Source organism: Pundamilia nyererei, unplaced genomic scaffold (assembly GCF_000239375.1).
Source record: "Pundamilia nyererei isolate P.nyererei 1_Seehausen unplaced genomic scaffold, PunNye1.0 scaffold00062, whole genome shotgun sequence".
NCBI lineage: Eukaryota > Metazoa > Chordata > Actinopteri > Cichliformes > Cichlidae > Pundamilia > Pundamilia nyererei.
In genome coordinates this window covers 513006-538414 of record NW_005187463.1, presented here as the reverse complement: position 1 = coordinate 538414, position 25409 = coordinate 513006, and the positions used below count along the sequence as shown (strand labels likewise).

The following is a 25409-nucleotide window of genomic DNA, read 5'->3' as shown; positions in this document are numbered from 1 at the left end:
GAAATACAAAAAAAGCACTTTCAAATCAAAGCACATTTGAACATCCAGAAAAAAAGGATAAAAGAAATCAGGAAACAGTCGAGTCCTCGTGAATTTACTCGTCTTTCTTCGTTGTTGTTCGCCTGTAACTCTGCACTGCGCTGTCTTGCACAGCAAGTCTGCACCCTAGCACTGCAAAATGAATCGCGCACAGTCTAGTCTGCACTTTGGTGGTAGAGGGACGGGTGTCGAGATTTGTCGGATGACACCGCGGGTTAAGAGACGTTGAGGCTTGCACCTCCAAAGACAGCTGTGTGTGTTCTATACATTCTGTTGTTTTATTGACCTCTGGTCCAATACATTGCTTAATAAAATACAGATACTATAAAAAATAGTCTTCCACTGTTTCAGCATTAATGACTCCTATATTTCATATATATATTCATAAATAATTTAATACATAGATAAATAGATATTCTGTGTGTGGATTATAAACTTTCATAAAAGCATCGTTTCAGTAATACAGGAGTGACTACAGTATTAATGCTGAAATGCTTGAGGGGTGCTGTCCGACCCTGATGCCCGGTAGACTGGGTGAAAGGCTGAGAGTGTGCATGAGGCTCGGCACTGGTGTTGCGTGCCAATGTCCCTCTCTCGTCGCCGTGCCAGTCTCTAGCTCCGCTGGCACTCGTTCTTACTGCAGGTGGCTTGACGCTCAATCTGCCACGTGCCTTCCTCGTATGTGCAGTAGCAGATTGTGCACTCATCGATCTTCACCTCTCGGCCAGCCGGTATCACCGCCGTGTCCGCGTAGCAGTTTGGCCCTGTAGGTGGTACAGACATAAAAGAAATAAATAAAGAGGAAAACAGGGCACGACAGACAACAGGGCTTTTTCAAATCTTTCACAGTGGAATTTCAAATTTAGCTCATCCATTTTTAATATGTTTCTTTTTGTGTTGTTGGCACAGTGTCACATTATCGAGGTCAGACTCACACTGAGAGCCCTGAAAAATGCGTGATTTGCTTTGTTCCTTTGATTTACAATGCTGTGGGACCTGTGCTGTGGTCAGATTAAACGAATACAAACTTGATGATAGTCAAGGGGATTGATTTATTGTTAAAATTCTGAAAATTCCTTTCATGTACGTGCAGAAGTCATTTTAAGGTTGCACTTGTCGGTTCTTTTTTGCCTTTTGAGCGGCCAAGGGCTCTGCTTGGTGTGAGGGGAACACGCAGTTCAAAGACCGAACACGACTGAAAGTCATGTTCTTTTGTGCTTCTCAGTGGATCTCAATCAGTAATAAATTCCTCAAATTCGCAGACACCTGTGTCAGCCGGCCTATTTATGAAATAGGATGGTAAACTGGTGCTTGACCTCCAGTTCATTTCAATTCCTGAATCTGGTGAGTGACATTAAGCATCAACATGAAGATACTTTCATTGTTTTCACTCACGTCTGGGAACATTTACTTTATGTAAAACCCTACATTCAAAAATTTCCCCGATATTTTGCTCAGTGCTGACATGACAGCATCACACGGTTGCTGTAGAACCATAACGTGAACCTCGTTTTCTACCACATCCCCAAGGTGCTCTGCCCGTGGAGGCCATTTGAGTACAGTGAACTCATTTGTGATGTTAAACAAACCAGTTTGAGATTATTTGAGCTTTGTCCTGCCAGAAGGAGCTATCGGAAGATGGACAGTGGTGCAGTAAAGAGATGGATAGGGTCAGCAACAATACTCAGGAAGGACGATGTCTTAAAATGATGCTCAAAGTGAGCCAAGAAAATATCCCTGACACCATTACCACCGCCATCACCACCAGGCTGGACCTTTGCTGCTGTAGCCCATCAGCCACAAACTTTGATGTGCTGTCTGTTCAGAGATGTTCTTCTGCATACTACGGTTGTAACAAGCAGTTGTTTGACTCACTGTTGTCTTCCTATCAGCTCGAAGCATCTGACCATTCTCCTCTAGCACCAAAAAGTCGATTTCAACCAGAGAACTGCAGCTCGCTGTGTATTGTCTCTTCTCTGGGCATTCTCTGAAAACCATAGAGATGGCTGAGATGGGAAAATCCCAGCAGATCAGCACTTTGTGAAATACTTACATCAGGCCACCTGGCACCAACAACCATGACTTTGCCACTCAGCAGGATGTCTTGACCATGTCTATATGCCTTAATGCATTGAGTTGTTCATTGGCGGATGAATTATTTGCATTGAAGAACTGAAAGGAGAGTATATTTTAGAGTATATTTTTGCTAATGCCAGCATTGAGTGTTTTTGGTAAGGGGGATTATGAAAACATAATGTTAATGGCTGAAGACTAGAGAGGACACAGCCTAATGCCAGACAGTCAGTGCTCTGATGCAGTCCAGACCTATGCATCAGTTAGCTAGTCAGCTACAACCAACCAATTATCCCATACACCGACTGCATCAACCACCGACAGCACCGGAGTTTGTTCTCTGCATTCTGACGCTGCCAAATGTGCATGCTTAACAATTGCACTGATTTAACCCCGGCTATTTCCAGTACACAGAACACAGAGTTCCACTCAGGACAGAGCAGCAGCTCTATTTCCACTGTGGTTTAGCTGGTGCAATTCTACAATACATCAGATATACTGTCACTCTTGCTGATGCAATCTGAATACATTTTATACATTTAACATTCATATTTTTTAATTGTTTTCTAATGTTTCTAATGCAGTGTGCAATTCAAGCTGAAGTAGGTTGCTATTATGGAGGGGCAAAGTTTCAGTATCATGTACAAATAATTATTTGGATGGGAATAAATATAAATTAGTCATAAAGGAGGACTGGCAGAATTGTTTGGCCATATATTTCAGCTTTTCACAAAGGCTGGTGACAGAAAACCTTTTGTGCAAAAGTACATTGTGCAATGAAGGCCAGTGGGACACATGCCAGTTTGAAAGTGGGGCAGGACTTCAGTTATTGTTAAACTGCTAATTTTAGATGTTATATCTGTTGCATTGACCAGATGGAGTTCAGTGCAGTTGGTTGTCTTTTGGTTTTTTGGGTTATTTTTTTTTGTTTTTGTTTTTTTATTTTGCTTTAAGACAGTTTCGTGACATCCAGGAGAAGCTGAAAGCAGTCAGTCAAAGAAAAGAATGAATTTGCTGCTCGTCAGTTCATTTCTCTCAGTGGAAAATGGGCTCACTCGTCTGGGCTTTTCATTGACTGTTTCCCAAAATAGTGTTCTGTTATGGGAATATAAGAGGCCCGGAAAAAAATAATGGCTACAGAAGCATCAAGAATTTGCTAACACCATTTCTAGAGTCGTTTCTGATGGCAAGGAAATGAAAGGCTTTTCACATTTACCTTTATGATCTCAGGCTCGCGCTTCTCTTAAAGGTGGAATTTATGCAGCTTCCACTCTGCCATCTATCATCAACCGGCTTTGAATCCACTTAAAATACACATTCCTGGGAAATCATTACAATGTTCTTCAGACTACTGATTGACCACTTATGGTTTAAGCAGAACAGCCCTTTGATTCAGTCCCAGCTCCCATCAGGATAAAGATTACACTGAATTCTCAACAACCTGAATCAAACGATTATCTCATCCACTGTCATATTCTGAAATTAAGGCATTCAACTGAATCCTGTCTTTTATTTTTGTATGGTTTGCACATGAGAGGTATTCAATTACATTTCTTTCCACGCTCCTTAGATTGGCTAAACCACAAGCACTGTAAAGCATATGTCTGGCTGAAGGCAGCTGCTCTCCTCTGCAACTTCAAGGCTGGACTGTGAATTGTGCATAAAAACAAATTAAGCACTGTTACACAGTGGTTTAATATGGTTTTTGAAGTGCACCCCAAGGGACTGCATCTTTTTTTTCTTCTTTTTTTTAACTATTTTGCAGGAAATTGGCTCTCGCTAATGGAAATTTTGATGTTAGGTAGTGGTTGTTAAGACCTGAACAACTAGTCGAGAGAGTCGACAGAGGAAATAAAAGCTGTAGTCCAACTCATTTTGGTGCTTCTTCCCATCTGGCAACACTGCAGTGTACAAAGAAATCTACTTGCCATGCTTACAATACAAAAACACAAGTGTCCTCCTCCTATCGGACAGAATTACCTTCTTTTGGTCCTAAAGTGTAATGGGAATGTTTTTGTCTAGTGAATGTGCCCGCGTCCTCGACTAGTGGCTGCAGAAAAAGTGCTCATAAATCATCCATTATCTCTCCAGCCGCACGGCAAAATATAAACACTGCGGGAATTGCTTCCACAACAACAGGTGTAGCATAACAATGGCTATTTCCCTTACACTAACAAGGTCTTGAGCCACTCTGTTGTATAATTAAGATGCTGATAAATGGGGAGTCTTTCAGCTGCAGCCACCGCGTTTGATTGGACGTAGCGCCCAGAAGGAGCGAGCCTGCGCATCAATCAATGTGAACAGTTTGCCGAGGCCTGTCAAAATGTCAACCCCAACACGTTTATAAGTCTGTACATGAACGCGCGCGCGCGCACGCTATCTGAATAACAACTCATCCTGTGGCCCGGGCTGCTGTCGCTACTGATTCATCATCATTAGTAGCATTTAAAGCACTGAGTCTCCAGTAAGGGGATGCATATGTCAAGGGTGTACTAGGAGAGAGGGGGGAAAATGCGAAAAATAATCTCCCACTTCGCGGCATTAATCAAAAGCACTTCCTTCGTGGAGCCGGGATTAAAGCCCGTCATTGACAGTTGCATGACACTCATTTGTGTTAATTAATGCATGGATTTAGCCCTGCTGTGCTTACTCATTCCTCTCACCCTATTATTCTGCCATTCATATCACACCACCTTTTTGTCATTGTTTCATTAGTATGATATAATATATCCCCATCTCTCCGTCACTCACTGTGGCAAAAAAAAGGGTTTTATGGGCACATCAGGCTTCACAAGAGCTTTTGAAAAACACCCGAAGAGGCAGAGACAAATGGACTGTGCATGTGCATGAACAGTTGGACCCAAACTGTCAGTGCAGCGTGTTAGAAGTTGGCATGGGAAGCATGTGAAAGAGATAGCCATTAGCACCTGTGGCTTTTGGCTCTGTAGCTGCGCCAGATAATGGATGGAGAAACGAGGACACATCCTGATGATCGCACCCCTTAATTCTGACATGTTAAAAACAGCCGCATTATAAGGTAATGGAAAGAGAAGAATAGCCGAAATCACTCATCTTAATGCATTTCTTGGGTACATTTGCATTATAAATGCAGAATAAAAACGAGGCTGCTTTGTAAGGGCAGAAAGAGGGGGACTTTGCAGGGATTTCACAACAATATGAATAATTTCTCTCAGAGATGCTCGGTGAGACTGGTTTTCTAAGTAACCGCCTCGCTTAGAGAGCCGCTGACTCTTTGGTTTTGTGGGAGTGGCACCTTGCGTGAAGGTTCGCGTACGCGCACAGATGATCTTTGCAGCCAAGCTACGCAGCTGCACTCGAGCAGCTCGACTGTCGTGACCAATGTCCTTTAAAGAAAGGAGCCTCGGGAGCCATCACAGCAGTGTCCAGGTGACAGTCTTTGCTGCAAGACCTTCATTTACATAATCCTTTAAAAAAAAAACAGCGTGTTTAAAGGTCTGGCATCAGGCCGAGAACATGTTTTTGTATCGTTTTGTTCCTCTATGGGGTTTTTTCCTGTACTGAGAATGTATTTTCGAGTCACATTAAAATGGACTTTTATTCAGGAGAAAATGTAGAAAATAACACTTAACAAGCAGACCAAAGCCGAAAAGCATTCAGTGACCCAGTAGTACTATAATGCGACTAACTATTATCGTCATTATTGCGACCTTTCGCTACTGTAATAACTCAAAGTCCAGTAATGGGAAAGAAAATGGCCTTTAAATAATAAAAATGTTGTGGTCCAGCAAAAAAAATTAAACAAAAAGGGGGGGAAAGAAAAAACTAAACCTTTTGTGGATTGATTAGCTTATTAGAGCAGATGCAAAATGCCCTGCATGTAATTCCACGTTTGCCTAAAAAATTAAACCAGTGCATGCATTAATCTTGATTTCCTCATGACATTATTTATAACAACAAATACTACCCATAAAGTCTGTTGCTGGATGTCATTTTGTTTGTCGTGTAATAAGGAAAGCTTTGGATTCCTCTGCACATACGAGGCTCTAATAAATGCCACACTCTGTAGGGTAAAACTTAGAGGTCACTGCTACCTTCTAAGTAGCCTTGCAAAGACTAAAAACATAAGCGTTAGTGTGTATGTTAGACTGGGATCAGTAGTAGTCTTGTGTCCTTTCCAAACGTGAGGAGTATGCCATTAGCTTTATTATCATGTGAGGTTACAGGTTACGTTAGAAAATTATCTGGAACAGCCACAGCGTGGGAGCCAATGTGTGAAATTAGAATAATGTTCTCATGCTCGTCATTCGGTTTGGGAAAGTTCACACTCCAGCAAGTGCAGCTAGATTGGTGTTAGATACTCCAACTCATCAGGTATTCCCCATTTTTTAAATTCTTTCTCATGTAACAGAAAAAAGGAAACATCGACCGATAAGTTTCTCATTACGGTTTAATTTACTTTTCCCTTTTTTCAAAATAAAAAAAAAATTCTTGGATGAACAGTTTCAGCCTCACTTATTTTTTTTTACCCTCATATGATGTGTGTGCATATTTCATACACTTACAGTAGCTTTCTCCAAGAGCCTGCTTTTACTTTCTTCTGCGAGAAATCCATCGCTGTACATGCTGAAATGCTACTGGAATTTCAATGATAAATTAGTCACAGTTATTACTGTAAGCTACATTATGGTGTGAGGAGTGTTTGATAAGTGTACCAACATTAGCCTAAGGGGCTTAGCAAACAGTCAGTAATGAAGCAGCATTATTTTTGCATTCATTGACTGAAACTAGCTCTGTTAGCTGCACTGGTCCCTATCTGTGGCATCAGGGTGAAACGGGGGATGCTTTAAATGGACAAACCAGACCATTTTATATCCATACAAACAATTTCCCTTTTGTCTCATGTGTTTTTTGATGTCTGTTTTTTTAAAAGGCCCGTCTATGAATCATGCCTTTCTTAGTTTAAATGAGCCCGTATCCCTCTTGGCAACCAGGCTACCGTGTCTCGTGCTGCTCTATTTGAAGTGATTTTGGCTCCGGTTCATACTGTTTATCACACCCCCCCTTCCAGATTAGTGTTGACCCTAATGTCTGAGTCTTGGAGAGCACCACTTGTTTCCTCGTGCGTTGCCAAGGCAATACCCTGCAAGAGCAAAGGACAAGAGGGAGGGGAGCCACGGCTGAGGTGCAGACGAGAGCGACTTCTCCTGCATTGATTTTTTTTTTCCTCTAAGCGTTCTTCAAAAGCAGATGCAGTGAGAGAAAACTTGGCTCAGAATCTGCAAGAACGGAAAGCGCCACGTCTTTACCAATATGTCCAAGAAAAGGAAAGCAACACGTCAAAACATATTGGCAGGAGGAAAAAAACTAAAAAAGGGAGAAAAAAGACAGACTCCAGCTTAGAGTATAGAAAACATGTTTTCCCCCTTCAGCTCGCATTGACTAGATGTTCTTTGCATGAATCGATGCTGTTTAATTAAACTTTATGGCATAGAGCGAATGATGGTCACAAACTTTTGAGGGCTATGAGACCATTTAATTGCAATATGTTCCACTGCTTTAAGATAATGAGTGAAAAATGATGAGAACCTGCCCCCATTCACAGCTGTTCTTTGATATTCATGAACAAATGTCTGGGGTGGATGTTAGTGATACCTCTTACTTTCATCTTCCTCCCCTGGCTCTTCCCCGAGTGTCTCCTAGCATACAGGGTGAATAACACATCTGAGGCAGGGTGCTCTGCCATAAGCATTGATTTTGCATGCCTGAAAAGGCCAAGATAATGCCTGTGCATAATTGATGAACTTATCAAACATTGAAATACCTCGTTGTATTTTTATCAATAGTGAGGAAAATGGTAAAGAGGCGAAGTGGCTGTTTGCTGGGGAATGAAGGTAAAAGACAGGAGGGATTACTTGTTGAACGAGAAACCACATCTGAGGGTTTTTTTTTATCTCTACAGATTTTAATCTTTCTTTCATTTTCACTTCTCTTCGGTGCTTTTTTCTAAAAACAAAAAAACTTTCCTGTGCACACCACCAGCCTCCTTCCCCGTTTGGTGTCATCTGGGTGAGTGTTTAATTCTTTCTCATTAATGAGCCCGAGCTTTGATGTGACACTTCGGATGCACCGCGGAACCTGGGAGGTCTTAACATCTGCCCACAACTCAAACAACATCTGTAGACACGACAAACAACAGAACCAGAGGAGGAACTCTCCGTCGACGACCTCTACCATCCCCCCCCGCCCCCTTCTTTTTTTTTTCTTCCTTTTTACATCATCTGTATTTTATCACGGAGCCACCTCTTCGGCGCTGTCTCATATTGAGCGCTGCATGATCAACAGCGACAAGATGGGAGCTGACAATCGATGATCCTCGTCATCTAAATGATGGCGCCTGCAATACCTGGCTAAGAAGCATCATGAATAAAAGACAAAGTGAAATCCGATGGATAATCGTTTTGATATTGAGAGGAGCTGAAGGGAAGATCAGTGGTGTCATTTGGAGTGATGTCTCATTTACTTCTGTTTACATCTAATTAGTATAGCCTCCAATTATTTAATAAGATGTCCCCCAGTTAATTTTTCACATTTTTATTGTTCTTTGTTGTCAAGTCCAATTAAGTCCACAAAGAGATGCATCTTTTGGGGGTATTTTTGTATTAGTTCCTGACAGAGATCTTAATTTTCTGGGAGCGGATGGCGTAGCGCGCAGAGTCAGACTTTCACAAAAGATATCTGGTGTTTGTTTGTCGAGTGCTCACGCCTCCTGTTTGCACAGCCGCAACCCCGTCAGCCGTGGTCGCAAAATCACGAGCCAAAAATGATTCCCCGTCCAATAAGAAGTTGTTAAACACACACTGATACCAGACTCTCGATTCTGTGTCAATTAACACTTTGGGCTCTAATGTTCACAGCTATCGTGAACATGCGAAAACACCAGCAGGAGGCAGAGCAAAAGTGAGGAAGGAAGTGTAAATTATTGGCACGATCCTAAAAATACATAAAAAGTGTACCTGCTAGAGTTAAAAACAAAAAAAGCACAGCAGCCCGACTGCTGCACAAATGAGGCGTAAATGTTGCCAAAGCCTATTTCTGTATTCTCATAAATATCACTGTGCTCCTGCAGATTATGCTCCCTAAAGGAGTTTGAGAGCAGGCTGACAGACGCTGCATGACGATGACGAGGCTTCTACTTTTAGCTAAATGTCATAAAGGTATATGCATGAAAACAAGTATTTGAGACAAGTTTAAAAGAGCACTCTGGTCATTTAGTCCTTCACTTCACTATATTAAGGAACACAGACAGGAAAGTCCAGATTTCCATAATGGAACTGAGCAGAGTCTCATTGCGCCCAAAAGTGGAGGAAGCAATTTTGGGTTCTCATGTTTCTTCGCAGATTCAATTCAGTTTCTAGTTAAACAACATAACGAGTGGCTTTACGCAGCCGACAAATGGTTTGGACATTCATGATGAATGAATCACTGAATCATCGGTACAAAAGCAACGACCTTTGATCGTAAAACGACTGGTGGGAGAAATCACTGGTCGCATTTCGAGATGAAACATCCAGTCACTAAGCTGAAAATTGAGCATCATCATCGTCAGAGCTAAACATAACAGCGTTTGGTAAAAACAGATCGCTCTGAACTTTTGGCCAATTTGGGTGTAATTCAGAATATATGGTGCACAAGTGTAACCAGATTTCCAGCTGAGCACACAAATAATTGTAATGTTAAATCAAGCAGCAGGCTCCTGTGTTTCTCTGTGGAAGCACACCGAGGGCTTCATTAACGTTTTTAAGAGTGGAGAAATAATGCTTCCAGAACCAGCAGGTACTCCCCCACTGGAAAACTCTTAAATATGGTTAAAGAAAACAAATTTTCCCCAAGTTAAAGGGCAACAGACTACACATAAAAGATGCACTTAGCTGCCCATCAATCACTGTTTGCAGATTAGACTAGTGTTTCAAAGATATCACTTTCTTTTGGAAGTTATAAGTGAAAAAGGTGTTCTTTAACACCATTTAGCTTGGTTTGCAAGCTGCATGCATAATTGTACATGTGAAATACATCAGTACAGAATCACACTCAAAAAAACAAACAAAAAAAACTGGAGCACAGACATCTTGGATAGTCTGTTGGTATAATTAACCACACAACAAGCCGTATTATTTGTCAGATAATTACAGATCAAGAGGTCCAGTAGAGTGCCTCCAATTAGCCGAGGTGATGTCTAGCAGCAACACTGCGTGTGCGTGGGTCCGCGCACACGTGCCACTCAAATCAGTCACGCCTTTAAACATATATAACTATCAAAGTTAGACATTTGAGCTGATAGCATTAACTTTAAGGAGCATGGGTGTTTCCTGGACTTTTTAAAATGGTGTGTCACGGGGTTACAAACAAGACATAAATCACAATATGCAAATAACTGTGAGCAGACCTCCTGCCTCCATAATCATGCATGAGGAGATGCAGCTGTCCATAAGAAAAGAGCACAACTGCAAACCAAATGCAGTCTGGTTACAATCATAAATATGTTTTATTTCATTGTTGGGTAGAAGAAAAAATAATCTCACATCAGGAAACAACGGGCAGTCATTAAAAAAAAATCTGTTATATCACCTCTATTATTAGCACTTTTATTGCATTTTGTTATTTAATATTGACAATGATGTATTGAGCAGGACAAGTTTGTTTTCCCCCATAAAAAAGGATTCCCAGTCCTTCTTGTACCCTCTATAATTTCCGGCAATGGCTGCATTGAGGAAACAGCATCAGCCTTGCCCCTGACAAAGAGCGAAACTTCTACACTGGCTTCATTTTTCAGCTCTAGAGGGTGTCAGTTGGCTAAAATATAAAATCTCCCAGCCCAAGCTGAGATTAACTTGATGATGTTATTAGGGTCATCAATTTAGGAAGCTCTAACAACGCCACAGAAGACGTGCCCTACTGTTTTTGCAGGCTGAGTAGTTAACACTTTTAACCACACAATCCCCATGGGCTACAGTATTCCTCGCGACGGTATTAGCTGTGGCCAGATAACGTGTCATCTCTTGCATAGCAAGCCGCATTCATTGAAAGGTAATGTGTGGTAATCTTATGGTAATAGGGACTGACGTCAACCTAAAACTGAAAATCCTTATCGGGTGAACGAGCACGTGGATTTGGGGATACTTGAGAATACAAATGCCCGCTCTCTTCAATCTGCCACATCTCTGTGCATACTGTACGGGCTCTACATTCGTCTCCTGGACTGCCGTGCCTACAAATGTGGCCCAGCTAATCCACTGGGCATTTCACAGGGGGGAAATTATGGAGCACTGCCCAAAACTGCCCAAAAAGCACTTTCAGCATGATCAATATGTGCATATATATAAAATGTGGGTGTACAGCAAAAATAAATAAATAAATAAATAAATATGGAAGAACAAAGGACCAACATGTACTCCCCAAGATTACAGCAGCCAAATATTAATAAAGCGAGCGACGCTCTATGACTACCAATCTTTTTCAACTTGCTACCACTGGAAGGTTGTGAGACAGGCTTCTCATTTGAGCGGGACGATCTCTGATTGATGACTAGTCATGAACATTCATTACATGCAAATTCTAATGTCTATAATACTTCCAGAGTTTAAAATGATACATGACTAATGCTAATGTGATATTCTGGGTGCGATGATAATGAACCGATGGCAGACATATGCTGAAGAAGAGGTGTTTTTGTGCGTGTGTGTGTTTTGTTCATTTAAGCCAAATTCATTCATCATCATCTGATCATCTGTTTCAAATCGACTTCTAATTTTCCCATTTGGCATTTAATGTGTAAAAAGTTCCAACAGACGCCCGGAAAATCAAAATATCTCACTTGCAGTTTTACCCGGAAAAAAAAAAAGACACTACCAGCAGCGCTTGTCACCTTGTAAGCGGTTCATACAGACGAAGCACTTTCACATGCAGCGGGTTCTGTTTTCCACATGCAGATTGTTTGCTCTTGTTTATAGCAGACAGCCTGCGCCGCTTTAAGATTCCAAGTCAGAGATACATATCGCAAGTCATCATTCTTTTTGCTGAAGGAAGCAATGTTGCTGACATTGCCATGTTGCATTAGAGTCACGCCAAGAAAACAAGGGGGCATAATCTAGGACATGCTGTCTGGAATCATCGGAAACAACTTCATATAATTGACTCTGAGCTGCAGAATTCCTTCTTCTCAGGCAGGCCGAAGCTCTCAAACCAACGGGATCATAAACTCCACCCCCCCGCCCCCCCCAACAACAGCAGAAGCAGCAAAAAATGCAAGCGTATCTCAAATCTCAGTACCAGACAGTAGACGGATTTGGAACATATGCTACAGAATCAATCAAACGACTCTCGAAATGACATTAAGAATGACGCAGAGAAAAAAGTAATATTTACACAAAAACAGGCCACGACTCAGAGCTCATTAGCCATATTTTTTTGCCGTGACTTCATTTAAACAGATTTGATCCGATGTGGCAAGATACTGCACACACTGCAGTGCAGCATGCTGCCTGCTTTGCGTCAGCGAAATGATGCTTTGCTACCTCGCTACTCCTGTTGTGGTGCCCTTGAGCAAAAACTGGCACTAGTGGGGCTTTCATCCCAATGCCACTGGGATACCAACTGCACTGGAATGAACTGGCTTGTTGAAAGAAATCATCATCTCCACTCACCACCCTTGCAGATGGGACAGCACTGATCCGGCTCGTACTCCGGGTCCACGCACTCCGTCTGTGGGCAGGCTGCCACAGAGCACAGCACCTCTCCGCTCGGCTCACACCTGCACTTCTCACACGGAGACACCTGATAGCAGAGAAAAAGAAAACATCAATTAACGCTCTTACAAACAGTTCATCACATGCACAAGTAAACACAGGTGACATAAACTCCTCCCATATTAATTGATTTCTTGCCATCTTTGTCTAAGATTCATTTATTTCATGTCTGTTTAGCCAATTGTCTGCCTTTCTGCAGCTCTCTCTGTCTCTCAAACACACACAACCTGCACACACAAAACACGCCTGCCTGTCTGCCTCCTTTAAAGACTGTGTGCACTCAGTGTCACAAAGCCACATCTATAGGGAAGCCCCATCTTTCTCAACTTCATTGCCAATGAATGCCTCATTTTAGAAAGGGCTGAGTCGAGAATTGAACTTCACAATCGAATCAGGGGGATATGGAGAAATCAATAGGAATGGGAAACAAGAAGGAAGATGCTTCCAATTTTCTCGCCGCGTGATCAGAGTCAGGAATTACTGAGTTATCCGAGCGTTCCTGTATATCTCAAAGTACAGCAAATGTAGCACAAAGGCAGAGCGCACTTTGAATTACATTTAGCCTGCAGCCTACAGTGTCCATGCAAAGCTCAGTTTAGCAGCTGCATGTATAAAGTCATATACATGTAGTCTTAACAAGAGAGCAAAGGTTAATTCCAGCATTGCTGTAGATTGCAGAGGCTTGCGCCTCCGCATGGCACTCCACTGTGAAAATGGAGTGAGGTAGCACTTAGCACAATGCCCCAGAATGCAGCAATCAAGCATTAAAACCTGCCTGTTGCTTAGTTTCAAAGCACCCCCTCTTCACACAGCAGAAAGGCTGATGTATGCGGCTAGTGGCAGTAGAGGCTTTCTGTAGATTTGGCTCAGCAGAGAGCTGTCAGCAACAACATGAGTTAGAGGAAGGCATCCCATATTAGCCCCAACCACCTGGTGAGACACTATCCATTATAAATAGGAGCATTAGGCGCTGATAAATAAGACCTAACGCTGAGACTGTGGTGCAGTCCTGAGCCGAACCTTTCAAAGTGGTGTCAGAAGATAAAACAACCATCTCACCAGTGTATTTCTTCTTCCTCAAACACCCACATGCAGCAGTGTGCTGCGCTGTGCTGTTGTAACACTACTATAACTGTAACTTTTATCATGTGTATCAACAAACTAAATATGGAAGCACTCTGCTGAAGCTGCACTGCTAAATTCAGCCTCCAGTAACATTGTGCAGAGGAGAAAAAAAGGGAAATAAAAGACAAGTGCTGACCTTTGCCATTATAAATTTGCCTGCCTGCTTGCATGCTGCAAGGCGAGGTAACTAGCTCCTGTGTAGTGCCTGTGATAAACTCCACTCATGGCGAGGGAGTGTTCTGTCAGCACTTCTTTCAAGTTGGAGCATGTCAAAAATGAGTGAATGCAGTTAATGGGCTCACCTTAAACTCTTCTAGCGAAGCATAGATCTTGCCCCGAAACTCACAGTAGTTCTTTTTCTCCTTGCACTGCGGGCAGCACTGGCTAGTGTCCACTTTGATGCAGCGAGGGTGGACCTTGGGACATTCTGGCTTGGAGCACAGAGGGCCTTCATCTGTGCAGAGGCAAGGGCACGTTGAAGGGCCCGGGGTGAACTGCTCGCCGATGGCAAAAACAAAGCCGCTCTCATCCATGCAGCCTTTCCCCCTGTAGTCTGGGTACGCGTACTCGTCGATGGCGTCCAGGGAGAGGGTGACGTCACTGGTCGGAGCTTCGTCTATTTGGTTCAGGCTGTCCTGTTCGCTCCACAGCTCCTGGGAATTCTCGCCTTTAGATCCTCGCGCCTGAGAGCTGAGGTTTGACCTGGCAGTCCTGTTGGGCCCTACAGCATTGATTTCCTGCGGCTGTTCCTGGGCCATGTATCCCAGCGGCTCCTCTGCAGTCTGCTTGTCCTGATGTTTGTCCTCCCTAGCTTGGGTCAACACCCTTTCCAGACGCTCTTGGCTCACCGGTAAGGTCGCGATAGGATTACACAGAGCGCCGCTCATCATCAGGAACCCAAGAACAAAGAGAACTTCTGCTGTCATGGCAACGGAGTGCAGCATCTCTCCCCACCACCAGCGAGGTGGGAAAACACCTTGGCTCACATAACACACTTCACATCTCAGGTGTGAGCCAGTCCATCTGGAAAGAGAAAATTAAACTGGGGTTATGTGCTCGGCATTTTGTCACTTTTTATCCAAGGTGTGGCTTTTGTCTCATTTAGCCTCGAGAACAGGGCAAGAAATTCACTTCAGAGCACTGCTTCATCATGTCTGTCGAACACCCCGCCGAGTGTGATGCAAGCCTGCAGGATCAGTGAATTGGATCATCAGGACAGGGAGCATTCATGGGGCCGTTGTAGGAAATCGATGCTGCTTCATACTGTAACACTTCCCTGCATCAATCGGGCTCAGCGGTGATAAAGTAAAAGAAAAATGGTCAAAAAAACCTCCAACAACTTGAATCTTGTAAGCTCGTAAGCTCTTAGGGAGAATCAGGATCAATGTCTAGATTTTTTTTCTTAAATGAATCCCAGTCAGCTGTACAAAGGGAAGATTTGATTTGAAAATAGAACATAATATCAGTCTGGAAAGACAAATTTCCTTTGCTAGAGCTGACTGCAGTGGCCAGCTTTTGCAAAGAGGAGCATTAAAAGTTTCCCTCTAAAGCTCTGTCTCTCTGTTTTTTGTTTTTAAATCAGAAGTAGAAGCACATCTCTTTCCTTATAGTTTTCAGCACTGCCAGGAGTCAATATACAACAGCTGAAGTTAAGGAAAATCCCAGGATCAACTGCTGACGCTGCACACACTGCAAATTTCTGAAAAGCTGTAGTCAATGTTTTTGTTTTTGTCTCCTGCTTAACTTGATTTACCGCACCGCCTTGAAATTCAAATGCCCGCTACGATGCTTTGCTGCATTCAGTGGCCTACTTCCATTCATTTCCCTACTCCCACCAAATGCTCGGCTTCCGTCTGACGGGCTCGTCTAAGAGTTGACATCCGCGGCCTATTTCGTTAAACAGAAAAGGTGAGATTACCCCTCATCGATTGACTCGACAATTAACTTAAGACCTGTCTGCGTTTGTTTAAGAAATAGTTCACCATATTGATTGGTTTGTCAGCGTCAATGAACACAACTAATTTCCAACAGAGTGTTTAGGAGCCCTAAACAGCAGGTGAAGAGCTGAAATGGTAACACATACAGCCGAGATAGCAGCCGCATTAATTCTACTGCGAGGAAAACAAAGTCTGCATGTTTTAAGCCACGCATTTTGATATTCATTAATTCTGCTCCATTCTGAAGGGAAAAAAAATGCTGGAATTGACTGCTGGCACACCAGTGGTATTTGAGTAGTGTTTTAGCTGAATTGCTATGTTTGAGGCTGAATCCTTGGAGCTGCTGTGGAACTGAGAGGAAGCAGAACGAGGTGCATACCGATAACACTGTTGCAGCTGAAAGAGAGAGAGAGAGAGAGAGAGAGAGAAATGCCTAGGCCTCATTAGCAAAAAGGACCTCATTTGGCTTTTTTCAGTCTCACCTCTCCACCTTAACAGCTGCTACTGGCTGTCACATTAACACCGCTGCTGGTTTTTGCTGTTGTGCTCTCCATCCAGACTGAGCTCTGGGTGGCCCTCAGGCTTTGCTGGCATTCGGGAGCAGAACCTCATCCATAACATCATGTTAAAGGACACAAGGATGCCAATAGATCTATATTTGCCCTTCACTGTCAACAGCTCCCACGGATAACCGGCAACAAGTTAATTCCAAAGGTAACGCGGTCGGTACGGTGTGTGAACAAGCTGGTAATGAGTCATGTGGGTGTCGTGTCTCGCAGGCGTTCTCTCTTTTCTCATTACGTAAAAGTTGCTCGAGTTTGTGTAACTCTCACTGTCACTTCGCACAAATGTGGCAAATTTGTAATGAAAACGTCAGCGTTGTGACTTACTAAACTTCATCTGTGCAGCGTAACAAGAAGATGCGGTGCATTTTATAACCTTTAAGCGGGCACGCAATGCGAAAAGGTGCACTTGGTTAAGTGCCATGAAATAACAGTTTGTGTTTGTGTCCTGTGAATAGGCTGTAGATGTAAGACAACCGTAACCACTGTGACGTCTGTGAAGCCTCAAGCTGAGTGCTTTTCAGCCGTCAGCATCTTGGTGTTTTGACACCAGACACAACATGACTCTAATTGGGACCAATATGTACAAAAACATCATGTCTTTCCCATCCATCCGTTTCCGGTTAGCCAGTTTAGGATCACAGTGGGGCTGGAGCCTGTCCCAGCTGTCATAGGGTAAAAGGTCGGGCACAGTCTGGGCAGGTCGCTACTCTCTCACGGGGCCAACACAGAGTGAGAGACAATCGTTCATGCTCACACCTATGACCGATTTAGAATCACCAATTAACCTAACCCCATGCAGATCTTTGGACTGCCGACTGTGCTTTGCATGCTGCTGCAACATTATCACACAGTCACTTCTATTTATGCTTGCTGTTAAGGTGCATTATTCTCCTGTACGATAGGGGTCACCACTCAGACAGTGCCGCCACATCAGCGCTGATATAGGAAGCGAAGAAGTCAAAACTGGAAGCAAAGACATTGCAAAGTGTTTGGGTTTTGTTTTTTTAAATGTTTTCCACAAAGTCTCATCTTTTCAAATTGTTGCAGTATCTTCTTCAGTATATCTATATATCTCTGAGATTCTGTACTGATATACCATTAAAACAGCCATAAAAACCAATACAATGGTACATTTGTGCATTCAACACAGCTGCATTTTAGGGTTAATGGACCAGATTACAAAAATCAAGAATCAAAAATCAAAATTATGCAGATTCCCAGCATCGGCAAATCAAATTGTTGCCTACATCCATTAGCCTTATCCTTATGCCATCTTGCCATTTTCATACAGATCACATCTTTTCCAAATGTCTATCTAATTAATTCTCCAGCACACAGCATAATGTGTGCCAAATGTCAGGAAGATTTACAGACTGGATTGAAAACACTGAAAACATTTTCACTGTTCAAGATGCCTTTGTGGATACTTCTTCATTACCACTCCTCAGGTTCAAGTGATGGCAAGTGTTTTTTATATTTATAATGTTGCATATAAGCTATTTGCTGAAAGGTCATGGATTTATCTTTGGCCTACAGCTCTGCAAAGAATTCTGGGTTTTTTGCTTCACTGCTCTATCTTCAGTGCTCGCTAAGACGTTCTGGCAGGAAGAGAAAAAACACAACTAAGAAGTGACATGAACATACAATACAGTGTCAGTCCACATGTCGCTGCAGAATACAGCATTGAATATTACATAAATTATTCGCATTAATCACCTAGTGTCTTTCACGCTGCAACCATAGTCTCTTTAGGGAACTAATTGTGATGTAGCAAGTCTGTGTTTTTGCCTGCCGAGGTAACAACAGCGCTCTTGCGCTCGGTCACAAACCCTGCACAGGTGTGACCTCAAAGCACATCTCAGATTTATGCTAACTACCGGCTGCAGCCATCAATCAAAAGCATACCAGAGATTATATAAGCTGGTATCAGTGAGTTCATTCACACGTGTGACACTTCAGAACACCCACTTCTGAGCAAAATAAAGAAGGAAATTCAGCTTTGTAAGTGGAAAAGCAACTCTCCAATTAACAGCAAATACTTATCGCTGGAAAACAAACACTTGATGGAAAATTAGGTGTGTTTATGTGTATATATTTTTGTTTTTATGGGAGAGCAGTCACTTTTTGAACCACACAGAGTCTAGTGGATGCGCATTTCCCCCCCCTTTTTTTTTTTAAATCGCTTTGGCAAGTGGCAGGATTCTGTACTGTGCCAAGTGAAGTGGTGCAAGCAATTATTAAGTGACATAAGGTGCTAAAATGAGATTAAGGTCTAGGCAAAGACTTTTTTTTAAGTCAGTTAAACAAGAAATATGTATGAGAAAAGTTCAAATCCCCAGACATGCAGTTTGTATTATATTACAGTGCCTTGGACCAAAACAGTTACACTAACACATGCATCATAATAATGCCAATAAAAAAACAGAAGCTTATCTTTGCTGTTGTGCTGAGACTTGATCTGACGGTCGTCCAATTTTTGATTAATAAATAATGATGCAAACAGACTCCAGGAGAACAAACCACACACCCCGGGAATACAATATATATCTCAAATATAAGACTAAAACGTCTCTGGAGTGGTCATATTGTATTAAAGTTTAATGACTGGGACTTTAAAGCAGGTTATGGTCGGCCGGCTTTCAGACAGCGATGTGAAAGTTGTCGGTTCAAACCTCAGGCCTGACAGGCTGAACAGCAGGAAGACCTCTGCTGGAAACTGACAGCAAAGGAAGCAGATTTCCCGTGAAATACAACATTGCATTCATTAGTATAAAAACAGATTCGGGTCTCTAAATTCCTGCAACACATGCGCTATAAATCATGCACTACTATAGAAAAATGTGGCTGTCTTGTCAATACATTTCATATTGCACTACACCATCCAAATCCCAGATAAATGTCTTTGGATTTGTTTTAATGGCTAATATAAGTCTAAGGGAGTTAGATGTCTCATGGGTTTAGCCATTCCCAAACATTATTCATGTCACTTTGTAGGTTAATGTACTGTCTGCAAATGACTTCACTGCACATAAAATGTAATTATTTCTGTTTGCATGGCTGATGTAACCTATTAAATATTCATATCTTATTTAATATTTCCTTGCTTGCTATATCAACACTGTTTTATGGACATTCCTGTGTTTTGTCACCTTCATTATACCCAGCTTAGAGCAGAGGAAGGGCTCTGCCTTAATACTTTCCTGCAAATTGGTTTTTAATAAGGTCAAATAACATATTTAAGGGAGAACATATGCAATTATTAATATTCTGCAACCAGGCAATACATAGGTCAAGAAGAAAAGCACTGACAGTGTTCTCCTGTTGTAATGCACTTTCACTGATCATAGCTACATCACAGTACATGAAACTTGCCATTAAATATTGCGCGTTTTTATTATAATTTATTATTTATTACGCTATTTGTTTCGACTGTGCCTTCGAAAGCAGCCTGTTGTTTTTTCCACCTATATTTTTCCTGGGAAAAATACTAAATAATTTGATTTTCTCTGGATAAATTAGATCAAATTTATAGATACTAAGTGCTAGCCCAAAATTTAATTCCAGGGTACTAAGAAGATGTAAGAGATGGATGCATATCAGCATGTCCATATTAAAAGAATGGGAATTGCCTTACTGTATGTTACAGATTGTTTTCCCCTCGTCCACCCCAAACTTCACCTGATATGCCTTCATATAGCTCTATCCTTCGATTCTCTGCATGCAGTTAGCAACAATTACCATATACACAGAGGATGTAACCTTGGATTTGTGTCTATCTAACTGAAGGGAATTTTACAGGGACATGCAAACGCCTGCCCTCTTGAAAATTTCTGTTAGTACAGTTAAATGAATAAAAGATGTCCTAATTTCCACTAGGAATAAAGTTAGAGTGAGAAAATCAAGAAACGAGGAAACAGCTGGGCACCCTGCTGGGCACCCGGCATGGTCAGTGCTTAATAGCTAATCTTTTGGCATTAACACAACTTGCTGTAGAAGTTAAGAGTCATTTATTTATTTACTCTGAATTTGTTCAATATTCTTGCAAAAGCTTCAACTTCTGTGTTCTTTTGAGGTTTGGCCACAGATTTTTCATGGCATTTAGGCCGACAGACTATCAGAGCCATGGGAAAAAAAAAACAAACAGTCTTTAGTTTCTTTTCGTATTTGACTCTGAATTTTAAGGTGTGTTCAGGATCATTGCCCCGATGTAGAAGCCAGCCTCGTCTCATCTTCTCATCTTTTTTTACAGACTCAAACTGTGATGCTTCTAGAGTTTGCAGGTATTTAATTGAATCTATTCTTCCCTCTGCCGGTGAAATGCTCCCTATTCCGCTGGCTGCAACAAAAGCCCAAAGCACGACCTATACACCTCTGTGAAGTTGAAGAAGTCTTCTTTTCATGAATTCTTCTTTTTTTTTCTGTGAAATCTACCTCAAACACATCTGTGTTTTGCCTTTCTTGCAATCCAGGTGGCGGCTGTCTCTGAACATTGTCTTGGTCTTCCAGACCTCAACTTGATCTCCACCACTCCCGTTAGCTTTCATCTTCCTAACGAACTGAGCAAAGAGCTCCCTGAATGCCTTCCCCTCATAGCAGTCCCTTGCTTTGTAGGTAGAGTGCTGTTTGGGTGCAGGATTCTTTGACACAAGCTGAAGAAGAAGTCGGAGTATTTATAAAACTTTGAAACTTCCAATATGGTGTTTCATTATGACAAGTGTGAAAAAGCCTTGGAAAAGATAATCCAAGGTTAGGAAAGACTGGGGGTAGTAGCTGTGGCTCATGTGGCAGAACTATTAAATTGAAAGGTTGATGGTTCAAGCCCTGGGTCCTCAAGTCTGCATGGCAAAGTATACTCGGTGGGCAAGATACTGAACCCCGAGTTGCTGCCAATGCATTCATTATATTGCCAATGTGTGTACATATTAGATAGAAAGCATTTCAGCATAGGGGGAAAAGGTGCTTGTGTGAATGAGGCACACACCTTTCCTGTTTTCACACTCTGCAGTTCTACACAATAGAAATGACAGACAAATCTATCTCCAAATGTTGAAATAGTTTTTCCCTTTTTGGAGTTCACTTCATTTTCTACTCACTTAACTGTTCACTGTTGCAGAAATGTGGACCAACCTTCTGCATGCCACTATAATTATCCCTTGATAATACAATTGCATTTTGTTATTCTGCTCCAACCATTAAAATTGCAAATCTAACTCCTGCCGGTCCCCGTGCTATTACTTTTGAGGACCGACCATGCTTCCACTTCCATCTGACATTTAAATATTTCTGTGGCTTCCTGCGCCGGAGTGAACGGACTCAACATCCAGCCTCGGTGTTTGGCACCAGCACCAGTTCAGTCATTATCGTCGCTGAAGTTATAAATCCCCTCTGTCAAAGGCCAGAGTTTTGTTTACATCTCAGGCAACCGAACATAGTAGGTTTGACCACTGAGGTGCAGCAACAATGATTAATCAAGACGGGATTCAGCCTAGCTGCAGCTTCACGCTTCAGTGAAGCTCACCATCGCATTGATTCATGACTCATAAATTATTGTCGTTTTCATTACACAGCAGAGCGAATATGGACGATAAGTCCTGCCACAACAACCTGAGATCTGAGTGCAATTTTTAGCTCCACCTTGACAAATACGATACTATTATTCATATAAATTGAACTGGCAAGGTTTCAATAACACAAACCGTGGCGCTTGAGTTGTGTAAAGGCTGACCTCCCTATTACTTTCTTCTTAGATGTCACTCAGTTAGGGCGGTTGATGGCTGTTCAGTCTCGCAATAACGCTATAAATAGGGTCAAATGTACTGAGGCAGCTCGCTCATCTCCAGAAATTTTCTACACCCCAACTAAGCTGTTTGTTTCTAATTAGCATTTAATCTTAATTAATAGGAGTGGTATTTAAAAGAATAAATAGGACAATTTGCAAATCTGATCCCAGTGAAACGCTTCACGGTGACAGAAAGCGATGGGAAAGGGATGCAGCAGTGGCGAGACTACAGTATCAGCACCCTTTTTTGTTTCGTTCTCTGTGTAAGGCTGGTATAGTACACAATGTATGTCTGACAAGCAGCACTACCAGATAAGCAAACATCATATTCACATTGTCTTGGGGAATGCAACTCCTGCGAATGTCCCTATGTAAAATCAAAGTGGATGTCATTGAGAGGAAAACCATCTCCTCAGGGCTAGAATAAACTCAGACAGACAAATATGCCCTCGCCACTGCATGCACTTCATTTATTGCACACAGATTACAGATTCTCCTAGTTAGACTCCTCCAACAACCCAACATGCCATCAACATAACAATTTACTCTGAGGTCTGCTTCAATTTATGACAAAGCCCATCGCAGGGGATGAGATGTGAAATGCTTAGGCGGTGGTGACTTGTGGGCTTGGATCTGACAGGGCTGAGAGAGTATTGAATTAATGATGCTGCGTTTTAAAATTCATTTTCATACAGATAAACAGTGTGAAATGATGAAATCCAATTAGAGCAATAAGGGACACTAAGGCAGGATCCAAGAGCATAAAGCCATCTGCCAGTGAGTAAAGATTGCTGCAGGGCTGTCTAATTGAATTTTGTCCTCTGACTGTAAATCTTACTAGTGACCCAAATCAGAAGAAAGTTTGCCTAAACATGCAAACCAACAGCCCTTGCAAAACTGTCATACAGGCTTTAAGGTTATATGCAGTGCAAGAAGGTAAGTGGTTTGCTCTTGCAACAAAGCCAACTAGGGAAAGTCTGAGGCTGGAACTATATTAAGGAAAAGAGAATTTAAAAAGCTGTTTTTTGTGTGTTTCTCAATAAGAACAAAGAGAAGTGATGATGATGATGATGATGATGATGATGATGACAGTGATGGGTATGCAGCTGGAACACACCCAAAACGGAACTAGCATTTCAATAAAAAAAATGAACAAATCAGAACAGAATTTACCAAATAATAACAATAACAACAACAAGCCTACAGTATCACAAAACATATAGAATCCTGAGACCCTACCCCCTACTTTTCTGGATACTATGAATATATTAAATAATGAATACATTGGATTGTGGGTTTCGGCTGCCTGCTCGGCTCGGCTCGGCTCGGCTCTGCTGGTAAAGGCTGTGCTGACTGGATGGTGCACCCCTAAGTGTGTGAGCAGAGTCTGAAACCTCTCTTAGAAAATCCTCAGTCCTATATTACATATTTAAAAAAACACATAATGAACTTACAATAACAGCCACAGGTGCAACAGTAGGTTGCGACAATCTGCGTTAGTTTTCTCCAATCAAGCTAATTTGCATGGGATTAGGTGATAGGTGCAATTAAATGCATGCACGGTGGCTTTACTGTGACACAGAGAGTGGGAACATCAAGGAAATGCAAAAGAACATTAGAGCAGAAAACATAAATTAGCCTATTCACAGTCAACTAAGTTGATCTGAAGCCCGAGCGTTCAAGCAATTTAAGACAAGCAAATAAGAGAAGAAGAAAAAACCTCCACACAGGAACACTGATGCATCCTTATTCACCTGTGATCCTCGGAGTGAGTCCGTATCCGTGAGTGCGCTGGGTTCAAACACACAGCCTTCAGCCTGCTGGACAGCGGAGCTCAAGACAGCAACAAATGATGTGTAGTGTAGAGATGGGAACAGGCGCTCGTTAAGCCAGTCAAATGCACAGTTTCCCCGGAGGAAGCTCGCAGGTCATCAGCGTGCTGCGCTCAACTTTCATCGGCGCAGTGAGTGAGAGCGCTCCGTCTGCGGCGAACAGCCACGGTTTCAAAGCGCTACTGATGTTGCTGCCCTACACTGGCACTTTATTTCTCACGGTGACAAAAAAAAAATTAAATAATTTAATAAATGGGGGAGAGAAGAGAGGCAGCAGCGCTCCGACGTCACGTTCAGCCGAGAGACCGCTAGATGGAGCAGTTAAATATGGCTCCAAGACAACAGGCAGTCAATTAGTGAGCCCGATGGATGTTTCACAGGTCGGTTCAGAAGGTTCACTCGCTGCTGTGATTAACGACTTTACCTAATTATCTGGAATTAGGGAGTCGTTTTCCATGGCGCACTTTGGTCTTTGGGGGTAATTTGGTGCCAGAAGAGAAAAAGACTAAAGCACCTGATGTAAGATTCTGATTAATTGTTGCATAAAGATGTTTTGTGTGTGTGTGCGGCCAAGATTCCTCCTCTTACCTGATTTATCTTAACTGAAGCTGTGAATTGCATCCCCTCAACAGCCCGCTGTTCATCAGTGCCACATAGTCATGTAATCCATAGAGATTCCGTTTTATTGTTAATTTGCCTGTTTCATTACCAAAAAGGTCTTAAATGGTTTAAGACATTATTTCACATTAGTTAGTCATTATTTATTGTTGCCAGTGGGAGGTGAGTTTAAATGACTAGCAGCACAAAGTCGCCAATAAGTCGCCACGCTGTGAGTTTTAGCCTATTTTCAGCTTAGTTTTATTTTCATTTTCATGCCTAAAACTTTTTTTTTCTTGCAGTCCAAGGAGATAGCATGCTTCATACTTCACTGCATTTACCTGACAGCTGTGAGTAAAAGATAAATTCCTGGGCACAGCAGCTGAGGGAAAAAAAAATCTAACACCACCATGATAACCTGTTCACAGCACAATATCCAGCAGGTGTATTATCTTAGCTGGTGCTGTTAGAAAGGAAATGCCATTAGCTTAGCAACTATGTGGTCACAGAACAAAGCTGAGCAGAGTGACAGTTTGACCTGATGCAGCCATAACTGATGTTCTTCCACATTCACTCCACTTTGCCCAGCTACATTATATGTAAATGCACATACAGTCTACCTATATAGTAGCTGGATGCACATTTAGACTTCAGATTATTGAAGCCACTCTTTTAAT

At 42.1% G+C, this 25409-nt stretch overlaps 1 protein-coding gene across 1 annotated transcript; it reads right to left on the bottom strand.

The window, feature by feature from the left end:
- Window positions 1-24438, bottom strand: vwc2 (von Willebrand factor C domain containing 2). Its single transcript, XM_005735070.1, has 4 exons — window positions 24058-24438; window positions 14324-15044; window positions 12795-12924; window positions 1-803 (listed from the first exon to the last, which is right to left on the bottom strand). Exons 2-4 carry the CDS (start codon window positions 14963-14965, stop codon window positions 652-654), a joined length of 924 nt encoding a protein of 307 aa, XP_005735127.1. The 5' UTR covers window positions 14966-15044; window positions 24058-24438; the 3' UTR covers window positions 1-651.
- Between the last annotated feature and the right edge of the window lie 971 nt (window positions 24439-25409).

Coding starts and splice junctions, on each gene's coding strand:
- vwc2 (XM_005735070.1), bottom strand. CDS start 14,965: ATGCTGCACTCCGTTGCCATGACAGCAGAAGTTCTCTTTGTTCTTGGG. Junction 12,925..14,323: donor CTTCGCTAGAAGAGTTTAAG/GTGAGCCCATTA, acceptor CTCTGCTATCAG/GTGTCTCCGTGTGAGAAGTG. Junction 804..12,794: donor CTGTCCCATCTGCAAGGGTG/GTGAGTGGAGAT, acceptor TACCACCTACAG/GGCCAAACTGCTACGCGGAC.